The following is a 15,286-nucleotide window of genomic DNA, read 5'->3' on the forward strand; positions in this document are numbered from 1 at the left end:
TGTTGTTTCCTGCCTTTCTTAGTCATGTTGATTTCGATTTCAAATGCGAAAGCTTTACAAACACACTTGTCTAATTCGGTTCGGAAGCATGCGTGTGTTGTGTCGCTGCGGTTTTTTTTTACTGATCATACGATTATAGAAAAATCATGTACATTTCTTGCATGAGAATGAGGATACTTGTTCTGAACTAGTCTCCGAATGTTTCTCTCTCGGATGAACACAATCTTGTAGTGTTGGCTTGCGGAGTAGACATGCTCTTTCGGTGATTGTGGTTATCTAAAGCATGTCTTTTTTTTTTTTGTTGGGTGGGATGATTCAATTCAGTATTGGTATAATCAACTCGAGTTAGTATAACTCTTTTTAGAGCATTTGCTGTTAATGCTTAATTATCATTTCGGACGGTAAGAGTATGACTCTTTCCCTCTTTATTTAGTCGATGTTTTGAATTCTCAATCTTTGATAATAAAATCGTAGTCACTTATCAGTTATAAATAAATAAAAAAAAAATATATATATATATATATATATATTAATTTTAAAAAATAAAAAAATAAAGAAAATAATGAATCATTGGATGGATAAACTGAAATGCCCAAAACAAGAAATCTGTCGGATCCCAATCGGAAAGCATTCAATCGTGACCGACATAAATGTTTGGTAAGGCAACAGTAGCTACTAAACGCACAGTTTCATGATAGCCGTTCCTAAACCTAACCCTTTATTTCTAAATATTTTTTAGTTATCGGATTCAATCCGCCATGCGGTGTGAGCCAAGAATTGGGCGGATCCGCTGCACGCCCCGCCGGTGCCGCGTTGTCGTCGTCGTCGTCGTCGTTGTCTCGTGTCATATGGCATTAATTACCCTTCCCCGGTAAAATGACATTACTACCTCCAACAGCCACATCAAATCCATTCCTCTCTCTCTCTCTCTCTCTCTCTCCCTCCAACCAGGAAAAGTCCTTTTCCTTTTTGAGGGATTGCTTGAGGACTTCCATTGGCGATGAGAAAGAAAGGGGGAAGACGTCTATAAAAAGAAGCCAGGAATCGGAGGTGTATCCTCCTCTCGTCTCTTCTCTTCTCTTCGTCTCTCTCGCGGCCGGAGAGTGAAGATAGAAACCCTAAAAAGATTTCTAGGGTTTTGGAGGACGGTATCTGGAGCTTTGTTTGGATCGGTGGAGGAGCCAGGGATGGATCCGGAGCAGACGTTCCTCCGAGTCCACGCCCGGGTGTCGGGGATGCTGTCGCAGCTCCTCACCCCGAGGATCCGCTTGGCGCTCGAGTACGCCTACCTCGCCTTCGCCATTGCGCTCTTCGGCCTTCTCGTCGTCATGCACACCAATTTCGTTCAGCAGGTGGGGCTCCTTGACGATCGCCCAAGGTTTCTGCCCTTTTCTTTTCCCGGATTTTTTCCCTTCTTGACGATGCAAGTTGGAGATTGTCTGTTGACCTATGGAGTTCGTGGCTTCAGGATGGTTTCTTGATCAAGAACTCGATGACTTTGTCGTCTTTTCCCCATGTTTTCCCCATCTTTTCGGAGGAACTCTGAGATTGCCGGTAAAACTTGGGAGTCCGCGGCTTTAGAATGGTTTCTTGATCGAGAATTCGTTGATTTTCTCTTCTTTTTCCCATATTCTGCCCTTCTTTTCGGTGGCAATCTGAGGTTGTCGGTTAAATTTGGGAGTTTTGGATTAACGCTTGATGATTCGTCTTTTTCTCCTGGATTCTATACTTCTTCATGATGGGATCTTGAGAGTGTCGGTTGAACGTGGACCTTTTGGGTTAAAGATGCGTTGATGATTTGTCTTTTTTTTTTTCCCGGATTTCTTGTTAAATTCCGGGTTTTTTTTTGGGGCTCAAAGATGTTTTCTTGACCACGAACTCGATGAATTGCCTTTTTTGCCGGATTTTTGGCCCTTCTTTATGATGAACTTTTTTTAGATTGTCTGTAAAATTTCGCGAGTTTCTGGCTTAAAATGGTTTCTTGGACACGAACTCGATGATTTGAATTCTTTGCGGATTTTTTTTTTTGCCCTTCTTTATGATGAAAATTTCAGATTGTCTGTAAAATCTTGGGAGTGTTCGGCTTAAATATGGTTTCTCGACCACGAACTTGATGTTTTTCCTGGGTCTTTTCCCCATATATTTCCTTTTCTTTACGATGGAATTTTGAGATCGTCACTTGGATATGGGAGTTCTGGTTTAAGTGAGACGGCTTCCTGTTCGCTAACGCTATGTTCTTGTGCTGATTTTGGTTTTCTCGAGTTGAAAACAGAATGAAAGCAGTGCCTTTGCTGTTCTATGATGATGTATTAAACTTAATTATGTTCTTCAGAATTGAGGTTTTGAGAAGGTATTTTGCAGTCAGATTAATTGCAAATTCCAGTCCAGAGAAACCTTCATATCGTTTGTTTTTAGGAATTTTTTACACAAGTTTTCATGGAAAGAAATAGCATGGATTGGACATTCTCATGATGATCAAGGCAACATATGTTGCAATTTCCTGTTCTTTTTTAAACGTGTTTCCAATCTAATACAAAGCTCATTGGGCCCACATGATGAATCTGCTTATTTTTCCCTAGTAACTTGTCAAATCTAAGCTGAATGCCCAAGGTACATGTTAGTCGATCATCTGAGCAGGGTGCTGCCCTTTTATTTGGGATCTTGCTACTTTACCTAGTTGTTTCTTGGGGTAACCTCATCCTCTCTTGTTTCCTTGAAAACTTCTTTCTCGCAACTGCAGCAACCTGAATCTATTACAGGGTTTCTTCTCTGAATTCTCCATCTGCAGAAATACCAGGATATGCTTCTGCACCACCCTTTTGCCATTTTGGTAATGAAGATCTTTATGCAAAGAATACAGGAAAAAAAATATGTCTTTCTGAATAGGTGGTGGTTCTTTTATTTTGGTAGATCAGCATACTCTAATGTCTGATGTTCAATTTTTTTTTTTTTTTTTGGAATGACAGTTAATTGTTATGGTTAATTTTTTTCAGTCAAAATTATTTCACTTGTTTTAATTTTCAGACCAACTCTGGCTTTTGACATTGTCATAACCTCATAAGTCCATGTGGTTGCTGTTATGCTTATGTTGAATTTAAATCTAAAGAAAACCTGCTTAGCCATTTGGTAATCCCAGGTTGGGACTACCATTTGAATGCACTTTGAGGTCTAAATGCTCGTCATACTTTACAGCATAAGCAGATAGCTTTATTTCTAGTGTAGATTTTTTTTTGTTGTATGCGGAGAGTAATGATTCTGAGCATTTGATAATCATCTTGTAATGTTGTCCGTTAATTTTGACAATATTTCAGCACCACTAAACTCACTTAGATGTCTAGAGAGAGAAAGAATGCTTCTATTTGCTTGTTTACTACTTTTACTTTCAATATTTTTGTATAACTTGCTTATTTTCTGTGTTTATGTGTTTAGCCTGGGTGTTCGAGTGAACTCTCCGGAATCGAATTTGGTGAAGCTCAGCTAGTTCAGATTAAGGTATGTAGGCTGGTTTTACATGGTGCTGTTTTCGCACCATGTTGACTGTTGGCAACTTGATTAAACTAACATGTTCTGAATTGGTGCTTGATTTCACATTGGATGATCTTGTGCAGTAATTAACCCAGCATCTTTCTTTTTCCCATAGGAACATTATGTATTTACTGTATACTTACCTATATATATGAATATATGTATGCCTTTTATATGACATATTACTGTATACATCTTCATCAACATAGTCCTCACTGGGAGCATCTTCTGGTTCCATCTTTTTGATGTTTTATTCGTATGCGCTTTGCTTCTTTATCATTTGAGAGTTGGCACTTGTTCAGGGAAGTTTTCATTTTAATTTTATACTTCTATTGCTATTTACAAATGTAATAACTCATGTTAATTGTTCCAGATTACAGGTGCTGGTCTTTGGACCCAGAGTTCGGGTGAACAGAACACTGTGGACCTTAAGCTGGAGAGTTCTGATGGTCGAGTGTTTACCACCGATGGATTCACTGATTTGTCTACTAGGTTTTGGTCAAACTGGCTTGGCTCAGGTGCTAAGAGGAGCAAACTGATATTTAAACCATGGAAGAGTGAGAAGGAGTTGCTTGGACCTCAGGTGGAGAAAGCATCCGAGTCTAGTATTAGTAAGACCATTCTGCGTGAGGCAGATTCCAAATCTCAGTTGGAGCTTCTGCAAATTGGACATCCTATCTCTGTCAGAGAAAGGATCAAAATGGAAGCCCTTCACTTCTGCAATATGTTGAAGATGCCATTTATTTCGTTTTGGAACAGTGCAAAGGAGTCCTTGAGCTCTGTCAGTCACTTATGGGTGAGAATAGAGATTTCTTTTGCCTTTTTCCTTTTGCTGCATGCGAGTGTCTACTAATCCTTCTTATACGGGAAAACTTTCACTTTTTCCATGATTTAAGGTGAAACCTTTTAATCTAATGGCTGGGCATGCTGTATCATGTTGGCATAGGTCTGAACCATGTCTGACTGCTGCTATATCCTTATATGTAGTTTTGGTTTTTGCTATAATGCATAAGTTTAGTCTGTGCCTTACTATGTATGGCATCGGACATACTGACAAAAACGAAATTTATGTTTTGTTTTTTTCTGAAAATTTATCAACCTCACATTACAAGTGCTTATGAACAAATTATTACAGGTACACTAGTTGTATTGGGATACCTGTAGGACTTCTAATTCCATAAGTGGTATTTGGTAACTGTTTGCAGTTTCGAAGCGTCTCTGATGCTGTACTTTTCTGAGGTTATATGAGGTGTCTCATGACGCAAGGTTAATGTATAAGGATTATGTGGTTATTAGTTTCAACACTGAGTTGCATGAAGAATAGTTGAATTTAATAAATTTCCTTCGGTTGTGGAACACCATATATTAACAACGCTCTTGTTATGGAATCATTGATGGCGAGTAACACCCCAATATAGCTGCACATCGGAAGTGAGCCAACACTTAAATTGATTTACAAAGGTCCGATGGGTGTGCTATTGTGAACTTAGCTTAAACATTTTGAACTAGTGGTTCAAGCTAAACAAGGCTCTACAAGGTTAGTTGGTTTATTATCCCATTTGGTCGGGTCGTGACAATTGATATCACACCCGACCTAGTACCAAGGCAGGCCGGGTCGTGATAGGACAACACTTCTATTACCTTCTTCTGGGAAATTTGTTTTCAAGAAAACTGAAGGTGGTGAAAAACAAGAGTTGTGATTCGAAAGTCAAACCGCCTGGGCACTAGTTCTTGAAGGCTTGGGCAGTAGCTTTAGCTGCACAGGCGGATGCCTTTTTGAAGAAAACATCATAAATATAATATAATCTATAATATATGTGTATAAAAATTAAAGTCCAAACATTTAAAATCTCATATGTCCCAAAAGAACATATTGTCATATGCAGTCCTCCATTAACTTTTCAATAGAGATACACATGAGATAGTGTTTTGAACATCAGTTCATAGTGGGGATTCCAATTCTAATTCTAATTCTAGGGCTTAGAAAATTTTACCTAAATGTACTTTTACAGGTTTTCCACTATTTAGTAGCCAACATCAGCAAAACGCATGAGAAAAATAAAAAGCATATGGTGACGATTATGGTACAATGATGTATTTTGGTTGAAAAAGCAGAAAACTGAATAACTGATGTTATCGTAATTGTCAATGTTTGTGGCACAAGTACATTTGGAGTCACTTAAAATGACAAACATTTCTAAGTTTTTTTTTTTTTAAAGTCAAATCCTGTTACTCCATGCTAATAAGTATTTGTAACTAGCAGCTATTTTAGAGAAAAAAAGTAGCCTTTGATCTAGTTAGCTTCATAAATTCCATCTGGGTTTTTAGATTGTTGCTTCTCCTGAAACTTAAAAAGCAAGGCCAGGCAGACTTCTTAGGCAGCCTAGGTGAAGCCCATGACAACATTGAGTTGTTCCGACACCTGCATTGTGGATGATCTATGTATTTTTTAAAAAGATGCGTATGATAGCGTTCGTTACTTATATTTTTATAAATATTTAGTGAAAAGGTGCTAGGAATGTAATTTGATCACGTCAAAGAGTTGTATGGGGATATGAAGTACTTTTGCTGACACTGAAGGAGTGGTGTTCAACAATGTGGGTTTAGAAAACATTTCTTGAAAAATCTCCTGCTCTCAAAAACCTAAAGTTGAAGAGGTGCTCAACCTGATATTCTTCTTCTTCAAATTTACTTTGTCTCTGTAATCTCATTGCCTGCACAACAGATTCTAATTGATAATCTCAAAATTTTGTTGGAGGTAACCTGATTGTTATTGTCCTACACTGCTTGTAGCAGTAAAAGAATGAAGCACTATCTCCTTGTTTTCAGGCACACTGAAGCTTGGTCATTCGTTTGAATTTGTGCATTTCCTATAAGAAACTTGAACTACATTAGAGCATTAATTTGATATGTCAATATAACATAGAGGTCTTGTGAAAACCTACGAGCTGTTAGTCAGCATGGTTAATTTGATATGTCAATCTACTTTTTACATGGATTTTGTCACTATAGATTCAGTTCTTGATGGTTACGTTCTCAGTGCATGGGTAGCTACACTCAGTCATCTGTTTCCATGATGGTTTGCAAAATCATATTTTTGTAGCCATTCATGTTTATGTTATTTGAGATTCATTTGCCACTGTAAATAATTTAAGAGGCTTTTTTTGACAACCCTTTAGATGCTGTGAGTTTTTGTAGATAAATATTCTATATCTTGTTAAAAATTTTCCAGATTCTGTGTTTTTCCTAGATGCTTCATTAATTTTTCATTTGTTAGCCAAGTAATGTTTCATTTCTGAGGACCAAACTTTGAACTACAGAAACATGCAGGGTGGTATACATTCCTTGATCTTCTGGAGTGCTTACGACATCTTCGCTTTGAACATCTTAAGTCATTTGCAGGTAGTTTTATTCATTGATTTGCATAACATATTTCTCCACATACTTAAATGTGAAGTTATATATTTTTAGCTTTCCACTTAATGCATTTACAACCTTGCAATCATCCACTACCATCGATATGTTGTTGCACACTTGCACGTACCTTTAGTTGGATATTAAAACCATGGTTTATATGAATTAATCCTAATTCTTTTGCTTCTGCACAAATTAATTGAACTTAGTTTGTGATTTTTATTGTCTGTGTTGCAGTTCAGTGGCTTGAAAGAAGAAGCAAAGCATTTGAACCAACATACCTGTACACTACAGAGAAGGTAACAGAACAGCATATCCAGATATGATTAAGCTGCTGACTAGAACCTCTTTGCATCTGATTACATATGCAGGAACTGTCTATCCAGTGCCCATGATAAGTGTAACATCTATTGCCTAAACATATATTTTGCAGGGATATTTCCTGCTTTCAGAAGGGGCTAAATCTCGTCATGATATACGAACTGTTAATGCTACAATATCTGCTCAGAGTACATGTTTTGGGAACAGGTGACCTGTATGCTGTTTTTTTGGGATATTGGATCTTATTATCACAACATAATAATTTACATTATTCCCAAAATTAAATGAAATATGTGAATTTGATTTTTTTTCTAAATAATGAATTTTTAAGAGTTTTGGAAGTGCCTATTTGATTGCAAATGTTGATTGTGACTGTTTTGAGAGAGTCATACTTCAAACTTATTTTTCTAGGCCTCAATACTCATTTTTAAATGGTAAGGGAAGTTAGGGCACCTATTTGAGAGCATTTCTTGATCTACATCTGATTGTTCCTTGGTCATGATGTTATTCATTGTACTGGCCGCATCATCAGCAAAGAAGCCCCAATTTCTTTTTTCTTTGGGTAGGATACATAATATAAGTTGATTTCTTCGAAGACAAGAAGCTATATGTTCTGATGTAGCATCATGCTATTGTCATTTTCCATTGATTTATAATGTAAAATTATGTTTTTTCCCGATTCCTAATGAGCAAATTGACATATTTATTGAAATGCATATAATCTCTTAATAGGTGGCAACAACTACTCATAAACAGCTTTGTTGGTTATGATACTATTTTGATGAACAGCCTTCTAAGTTCTCCTGGTCATGGTGAGGATTCTCTGTTAATGAAAAATTTTCTTGTTCCTCTTTTACTGTTAATGAAAGATTTTTCTTGTTCCTCTTGTATTTTCTGTTAATGAAAGTTCTCTTAAGCTTTGATAATCAAAGTTTGATTACTGCTCCCAACTAGCTTTTTCCCTCAATACCGTTGTTAATTTTTGTTCTGAAAGCTTTATGTTTTTCGCATAAAATGCCAAAGCAGCCAAACCATGTAAATTTTTTTCTTTCTCCATGATGAACCTAATTTGCCGAAGTGGATCTACATAGTTTGTTACAAAGAATTAACTTCTACTTTGGCAAGAGTATAGCTTAGATGGGTACAAAGCCATCCCGTACCACATAAATTTTCTGCTGCTTCTCTATGAATCATTCACATTGATGATTATGCAAGTGATCCCTTTCATTTTCTGTACAAACAAGTTTAAACTTCCTATTATGGCTATGACCTTTACATCTTTATTCTTTTCTCAGGTTTATTGTCACTTTAAACAAGATTTACCCATAAACACATCATCCAAAATTCGATTATACGATCGGCTAAATGAACAGAGAGAATGAAATGTTATGGGGAAGACATCAAACTAGATTTCCATAGGTAAATAGGAATGAGACCACAGCTATCCATCAATACCACAATCAATACATGAAAATATTTGGTTTGCCTTGATCTGCTTAATGTTATTTGTATTTCAGTGTCCAACCAATTAGTATCTAAACATGCTTCTTTCATTTGTAGTTATTCATGTGGATTAAGTAATTTTTCTCATTTGTGGGAAAGGATTGTAGATCAAGGTTTTTAATCTCGTATTGTACTGGCGTAGTAAGCGGTACACCTAAAATAGATGTAAAACCATTCGAAATTACCTGAAAAAAAAAAGTTAGGATAGGATTTTTAAGTTAGAAATAAATATACATTTAGTATAGTTGTAGAAAAACTAATATAAATTAGGTAAGAATAATGTCACATCTTTTTTGGGCTTTGAGGAGTAGCCTTGTGCAAGGTTTGCAATTTTGGTTAGTTTCGAATCGTCCTTCCGTTAATATTGAATTATCTACCGAAAAATTATTTAAATTGTTAGATTATCTTGTATACAGCTTAAATTTTAAGATTCAAATGAATTAATTAATCACATATGTAGATATACCTGATTCTACCACCAAACCGAACGACAGGCTTCCACGAGTGGTGGATTGGGGTCTTCAATCCTATGTATTTGTATATCAATATGATATTTTTATCGGACCATTGATCCATCGAGATAGTATATTGATATATCGTATGTCATTAGTGCATCAATGTGGTGATGGTCGTAGGTCGATCGTTGTGAATTCACACATCGTTGCTTTGTTGAGTTTAGGAGAGTGAAAATATGAGAATAAGAGAGAGATTGTGAGTAAAAATGAGTTTGAGAGATTGTGAGAGTGAAATGAATTGAAGGGGGGAGAGGAAAGGGTTTAAAACCCTTTAAGATGCCTCCAACGGTCAAATTGATCAATTGGTAACGGTCGGTTTCGACCGGTACAGGTTGGTAACGGTCGAAATTTTGATTGTTACCATGTGGTACAGCCCTGTATCACCTGATACGGGCAAAAAATCTGATACTTGGCTGGCGGACCGGTGTGTACCGCCCATACTGGACAGTATGGTACGGAATTAAAAACCCTGTTGTAGATAAAAATATTTTTCAGAATGCATCTCTTGAATGGTTTCTTTCTTGTAATAATTGCTTTGTGAATAATGCAGGCTATCTTTATAATTTCCAAACGAAGGAATTTTATGATCTTAATTATGGGCAAGAAACATCAGATGGTCCTACTCGATTTGGGAGTATGTTGTTTGCAGAAGAACTTTTGTTCGACTTTGTTAAATGTTTTAAGTAGCTCATGTCTTTCCTGATTAAGTTTTTATGGATGCTTATTTGCTTCCTGTATTTTGATGATTCCTCATATTGTTATGCCTAGAGATACTGTCATATATATTTAAGATGCTGATGTTCTTTTTATGTTTTGATAATGTGTTGGTTATTCTAGTGCTTAAGTTTTGTGCTAATGATGACTAGATCCTTACTGATCATATCAAACGTTTGCAACTTTATCAAAGATATTGTGTTTGTTTGTATGGTCTTCGCATTGTTCAAATAGAAAACAGTGACATTGAGAAATACAGCATTCATATGTGTCTCAGGCATCCATTTCCCTTCCATTGTTGGAAGAAAATCGTTCTTTCAATTATATTGCATTGAGTTGCCCTACTGCCAAACTAGTGCACAAGGCTTCCACTAATGAAAGGACTTGGAAGGATTAATGTGCACAAACATACCCTTACAAGCAGAGATGTTTCCTTAATTGGTGTCCTGATTACCCAGGTCACAAAGGAGAAACCTTATTATTGTACTAATGATTGCCTTCTAATTCCTTTACTGTCACAAGATATTCTTCTTTTTTGTGACTGATCAGGTTTACTTGATTGCAAAGTTGTCAAATGGACCTAAAGCATATTTGAATTCCCTGTGACATCTTACGGTCAAAGCAAGATAATAAAAATTACCACCATGATTTATATTTGATGGTTTGCAAGACTAGTAAATGTGTCAACATTAGTTTAGAAGGCTAGGATCAGAGAATCTAATATTTAGTGTTATTGAGATGTATATGAGATGTTTTTTCCCCCTTCTGTTTTAAGTTAGATGAAGATTTATGTCTGTTTATGATCTTTTGGTTGATATCATTTCTCTTAGATAGCTATCTGGCTTGCAATGGAGGATTGATATTGCCCACTGAAAGTGCGTACAGATTTGTGTTTGAAGTGCTCGGTTACATTTATAAACATATTGGCCCTTTGAATACTCTTAGTTAGCTTTTCTTGTTGGTGGCCTCGGTAGAGTACTATAACTTTGTGAGAACATAGCTGTCTCTAATTGAGCGTTAAGCTTTATCTAAACCAAAAAAGGTGGGCTAGTGCAGGATACTTATTCTGCAAGCAAAGTGACTATTCCATAATTTGAACTCTAGCCATCCAGGTGACCAAGGTGTCATCTTACCATGGTGCTAAAGCTTGCCTTTTTCTTAGACATGTATCTATTCATTCAAATCATGATGATGGTCATATGACTATGATTTTAGTATTATTGTAACATCATTCATGCTTAAAGATTATAAAGCTTTATAGTACACTTACTAAGAATTGTCATTCAAGAATAGTTTTTAATTATAATAAAAGTTTTTCATGTGAATTCAGTTATCTGTGACTTCGGCAATTACTTCGATTGAGGTGATTGATGTCCTTGTTTCAGCAAACATGATGAAATTCTAATATTTTCTACCTAAATTAGTTTCATTTCTGGCCTGTACAGATTACTTTGTCACCAAATGTGGTGTGCTTATAATGTCCTTGTTTGTTTTCTTCACTACAACGATGTCTGTTTCATTCACTTTGAGGGAAACACAGTCTCGTATGCTTCGGTTCACAGGTTTGCCTTTTTTTGCTTTGTCAACTGTAATGTGTGAATTATAATTAATGATGCAATTTTAAGGTTTTCATTCTCTTGGGTCACTGCAGTGCAGCTTCAACACCATGCTCGGAATCACCTTCCCACATTTCAGTTAATATTTGTGCATGTAATTGAGTCTCTGGTTTTTGTACCTGTAAGTTAGAAATATGACATTCAACTTTTCTCAATGGTTCCTCATTTGTCATTTTCTTGAACGCATAATAGTTGATTGGTAGTTTGGTTCAATTTCTTATCTAATTATTTCAATCCTTGGCTGCTGCAGATTATGATTGGCATCCTATTTTTTCTATTTGAGTTCTATGATGACCAACTACTTGCATTCCTGGTCTTAACCCTTGTGTGGCTATGCGAACTGTTTACGATGATCAGGTAACCGTTGCTTGTTTGTTTTCCATGCAATCTGCCATCCATATCTACAATTGTGCACTCAGTAAACATAATACATAGCAATCATGGTTTGATACTGGCAGTCGTATTTCGTTGGCCTGATAGGGTACTGCATCACTGTGCCACTTGGTATGGGTCAATAGTGGCCAGCCAGCCGGATTTAGTTCAGGACCCATCCAAAGCATTTTAGACCCATTTTTTTATATATTTCCCTCAATAATGAATTGGCACTTTTGGATTTTATGATGTCACTATCTAATTTATTCTGTTTGTGGTTATTTTGTAGTGTGCGGACAACAATATCAATGCAGTTCTTTCCTCGATTTTTCTTGCTCTATTTCCTGGTGTTCCATATTTACTTCTTTTCTTATCCTTATGGTAGGTTTTGTAATGTTTTAAAAATTTCTTTAAATACATGCTGCTTCAACTTGATCAAGGTTCTTTTTCTAAAACTGAATGCTGATAATATTTGCCTATATTAATTCCACTTATTCTTTTACAGGTTTTTCTTATTTGGCCTTTTCTGCAACTGCAGCATTTATGCAACACTTGATCCTTTACTTCTGGAACCGATTCGAGGTAAACAATTTGTTGGCATAGTGAGATGCTAAACCTTTTGTTGGTGATATAAGCATTGTGATCTTTCATGGCAAAATTTTGGCTTGAAGTTGATACTGAACCCATACCTTATGCGACGGAGGTTTTGGTGATCTTTGATTTGGTAAATTTAATTTGATCTACTTTCAAAATGGAATTTCATGTGTGGATCGCCCGAAGAACATTAAAACGAACTCTTCGGAAGCATGGTGCATAAATGAGAAACATCAGAGAGATCATTGCAAGCCATTTTCTCAGTCTCTTTAAAAAGCCACTTAAATTCTTTCCTGCTCAAGAGTATATAGTCTTCAATGCAGAAACCTAGGTAGCAGTCTGTGTAATGGGTATGGTATTTTGGGAATTAGAACCGTTGAGCCAAATGTTCTTGCTTGTGCTTTTGTTCTCAATGTCCTTTAGAATATTACTTTGCCATTACTTGTGATGAGACCTCATTATTAAGTATGATGACATTTTTAAAGCTTCACTTGTCATTGAGGCCGAAATTACAACCTGAAGTAGTGTCTCATACTTTTCTGTTGCCTCTTGTCATAACAATTTAAATGACTTGGCTATTTGCCAAGTCATGTCATGATCGATGAGAGCTGAGTAAATAGAAGAGTCGTTGCCCAATCTATGCTGCTCACCTTTTATTTTGTTTTTATTATTTTCATTACTTTTTGAGAAGGTGCTCATCTTCTAATTCATGTATTCTTGTAGATAAGTATAAAGGTAACAATATTATTCATTATGATTTTCCATCTCATTGGCAGGTGCCTGCCCTACAAAGATTTATGAGAGCTCGAGCTCAGCTGCAGCAACAGACTGGTGTTCAGATCACATCATCGACTATTTACACATCTACACTTCACATTGCAAGAGTAAGCTTGCCTAATGGCGATGTGGCTGATAATGAGCCCAGAGCAACAGCACAAACCTCTGCAGGTTCCAATCCTGCTGGTGTGCCTGATCCCTCGGGGCCCTTCGGAGTTAACTCCGAACCTCGTGAAGTTTCAAATCTTAATTCTCATCAAACAGCCGGTGCGCCTGGCACCGGCCTGCTGAACACTTACGGATCTCTTATGCTCTGATTACTAGGTGGTGCCTCTTCCGGAGGAGGCATAGTTTACTTCCTCTCTATGTTCAGAGACACTCCCGAAACCAAGGCTGGGTTTATTGAGAAAAGACACGACAATGGAATGAACCATGGACATGGATTCTTGAGGAAGGATGGCGGCCGCTGTTTCATATGGGGAACACATCCTCAGATATCTGAAGGTTAACTATATACATCAAAAAAAAAAAGAAAAGAAAGGGAGAGAAGGGAGAGGTAAGAGGGATGTGTGAACCATGATCAGGCTTTTGAAGAAGGCTTTATGCTTGTGTCTCACTGTTAGGAAAACAAAAAAAGAAAAAAAAGGAAGAGCCATTTGTTGTGTATAGTCAGTCTGTAGGCACCACACCAGTGTAGTAATTCCTGATCAGGATAGTATTAACATTGGCATATGTTGTCTTTATTATTATTTTTTTTCTTATTGTAATAATACATACATACACACTGATGATATGTCAGCTCGAGTTGCCGAGAAACTCGGTGCCTGCAGAAGAGCTAATCTGTATTCTTGTTGTCTTTATTCTTGTTCTTTAGATTTCTTTGATGATTGGAGGAGGGGTTGCGAGTTTTGGCATATGTTACACATACACACTGATATGTCAGCTCGAGGATAGTATGTATGATGTGTGGAATAATGCATACACACTTGATCGCATCACCTGGTCATGCTCTTACGATGGACGGTCGACCTCTTCTCTTTTACGGACGTTGCGGTGGGTCCCCTGCTTCCATTCGGAAGGTAATGACGTCACACGTCCCGATCCAAACGGACAACGACTTTTCTCGTTTCAACGATAACTCGGTAGCGTCAAGAGTCTTGTGATCAGAGAAAACCGTGGGGGCCATTGTTTGCTCCATCTAACAGGGCAGGTATTCTTTTCGGGTAGAAAAACGAGAACACAAGTGAAAAACGAGAATTACACGCACCCCCGCGTCCCTTTTCGAATGCTGCAAGCGGGATCGAAGGCGACTCCCGGGCTCGGCTCCCTTTTTCCTCCGACGACATACCAAAACCCTAGCATTCTTCCGATCGAGTGCTAGGTTTCGGGCCGATTCCTTCCGCAAGCGATGGCATCGAGATCCTCGCGGCGATCCCCGCTGACCCTTGCGACCGGCTCCACCTCGCGAGGCCGATCGCCTCCTTGGCGATCTCTTCCCGGGCGCCTGCGCCAGAAGGTAGCCGACCGGGACCGCGCGATCGAGCATCTCCGGGACAAGCTCTCCCGTCTCGACCGACCGCTTGTTCCATGCCACGCTTGAGATGAACGTGAGGCGGTTCGGTGCCTGATTTGCTTGCATCTTCTTGTTCTCGCTTGAAAATCGATTGGCTTATGGTGCTTTCTTTTCTTTCGTTCGATTGCAGGCTGAGCGTGATCTGTTTTTTATTCTTCGATCTATGATTCATCGTATCTTCCATCTCGGTCTTGAGTTTTCTTGATCGAATGCAAACTCTATTGTGCCATTAAAACACATAAATAGTCGTAGTTTTCCCCATTCGTCGATGAATGATGATGACTGGTGAGGGAAGCAGAGGACACGAGGCATGTGACGAACGTGCCATGGAAACCCTTAATCGGGAGCGTAATGTGTTTTTC

The 15,286-nt window shown here is 37.7% G+C and overlaps 1 protein-coding gene across 1 annotated transcript; it reads left to right on the forward strand.

Moving 5' to 3' along the window:
- Window positions 1–900: 900 nt before the first annotated feature.
- Window positions 901–14,211, forward strand: LOC135623869 (membralin-like protein At1g60995). Its single transcript, XM_065127313.1, has 14 exons — window positions 901–1,352; window positions 3,430–3,492; window positions 3,899–4,321; window positions 6,846–6,927; window positions 7,177–7,238; window positions 7,373–7,467; window positions 7,993–8,072; window positions 9,829–9,912; window positions 11,438–11,554; window positions 11,644–11,729; window positions 11,859–11,965; window positions 12,270–12,361; window positions 12,486–12,562; window positions 13,351–14,211. Exons 1-14 carry the CDS (start codon window positions 1,188–1,190, stop codon window positions 13,666–13,668), a joined length of 1,851 nt encoding a protein of 616 aa, XP_064983385.1. The 5' UTR covers window positions 901–1,187; the 3' UTR covers window positions 13,669–14,211.
- Window positions 14,212–15,286: the final 1,075 nt, after the last annotated feature.

Source organism: Musa acuminata, chromosome BXJ2-9 (genome assembly GCF_036884655.1).
Source record: "Musa acuminata AAA Group cultivar baxijiao chromosome BXJ2-9, Cavendish_Baxijiao_AAA, whole genome shotgun sequence".
Taxonomy (NCBI): domain Eukaryota; kingdom Viridiplantae; phylum Streptophyta; class Magnoliopsida; order Zingiberales; family Musaceae; genus Musa; species Musa acuminata.

Excerpts from the sequence above, each read along its gene's own strand:
- LOC135623869 (XM_065127313.1), top strand. The coding sequence starts at position 1,188 with ATGGATCCGGAGCAGACGTTCCTCCGAGTCCACGCCCGGGTGTCGGGG. Across the intron at positions 9,913-11,437 it reads TGGTCCTACTCGATTTGGGA|ATTACTTTGTCACCAAATGT; the intron begins GTATGTTGTTTG and ends TGGCCTGTACAG. Across the intron at positions 12,362-12,485 it reads CTTCTTTTCTTATCCTTATG|GTTTTTCTTATTTGGCCTTT; the intron begins GTAGGTTTTGTA and ends ATTCTTTTACAG.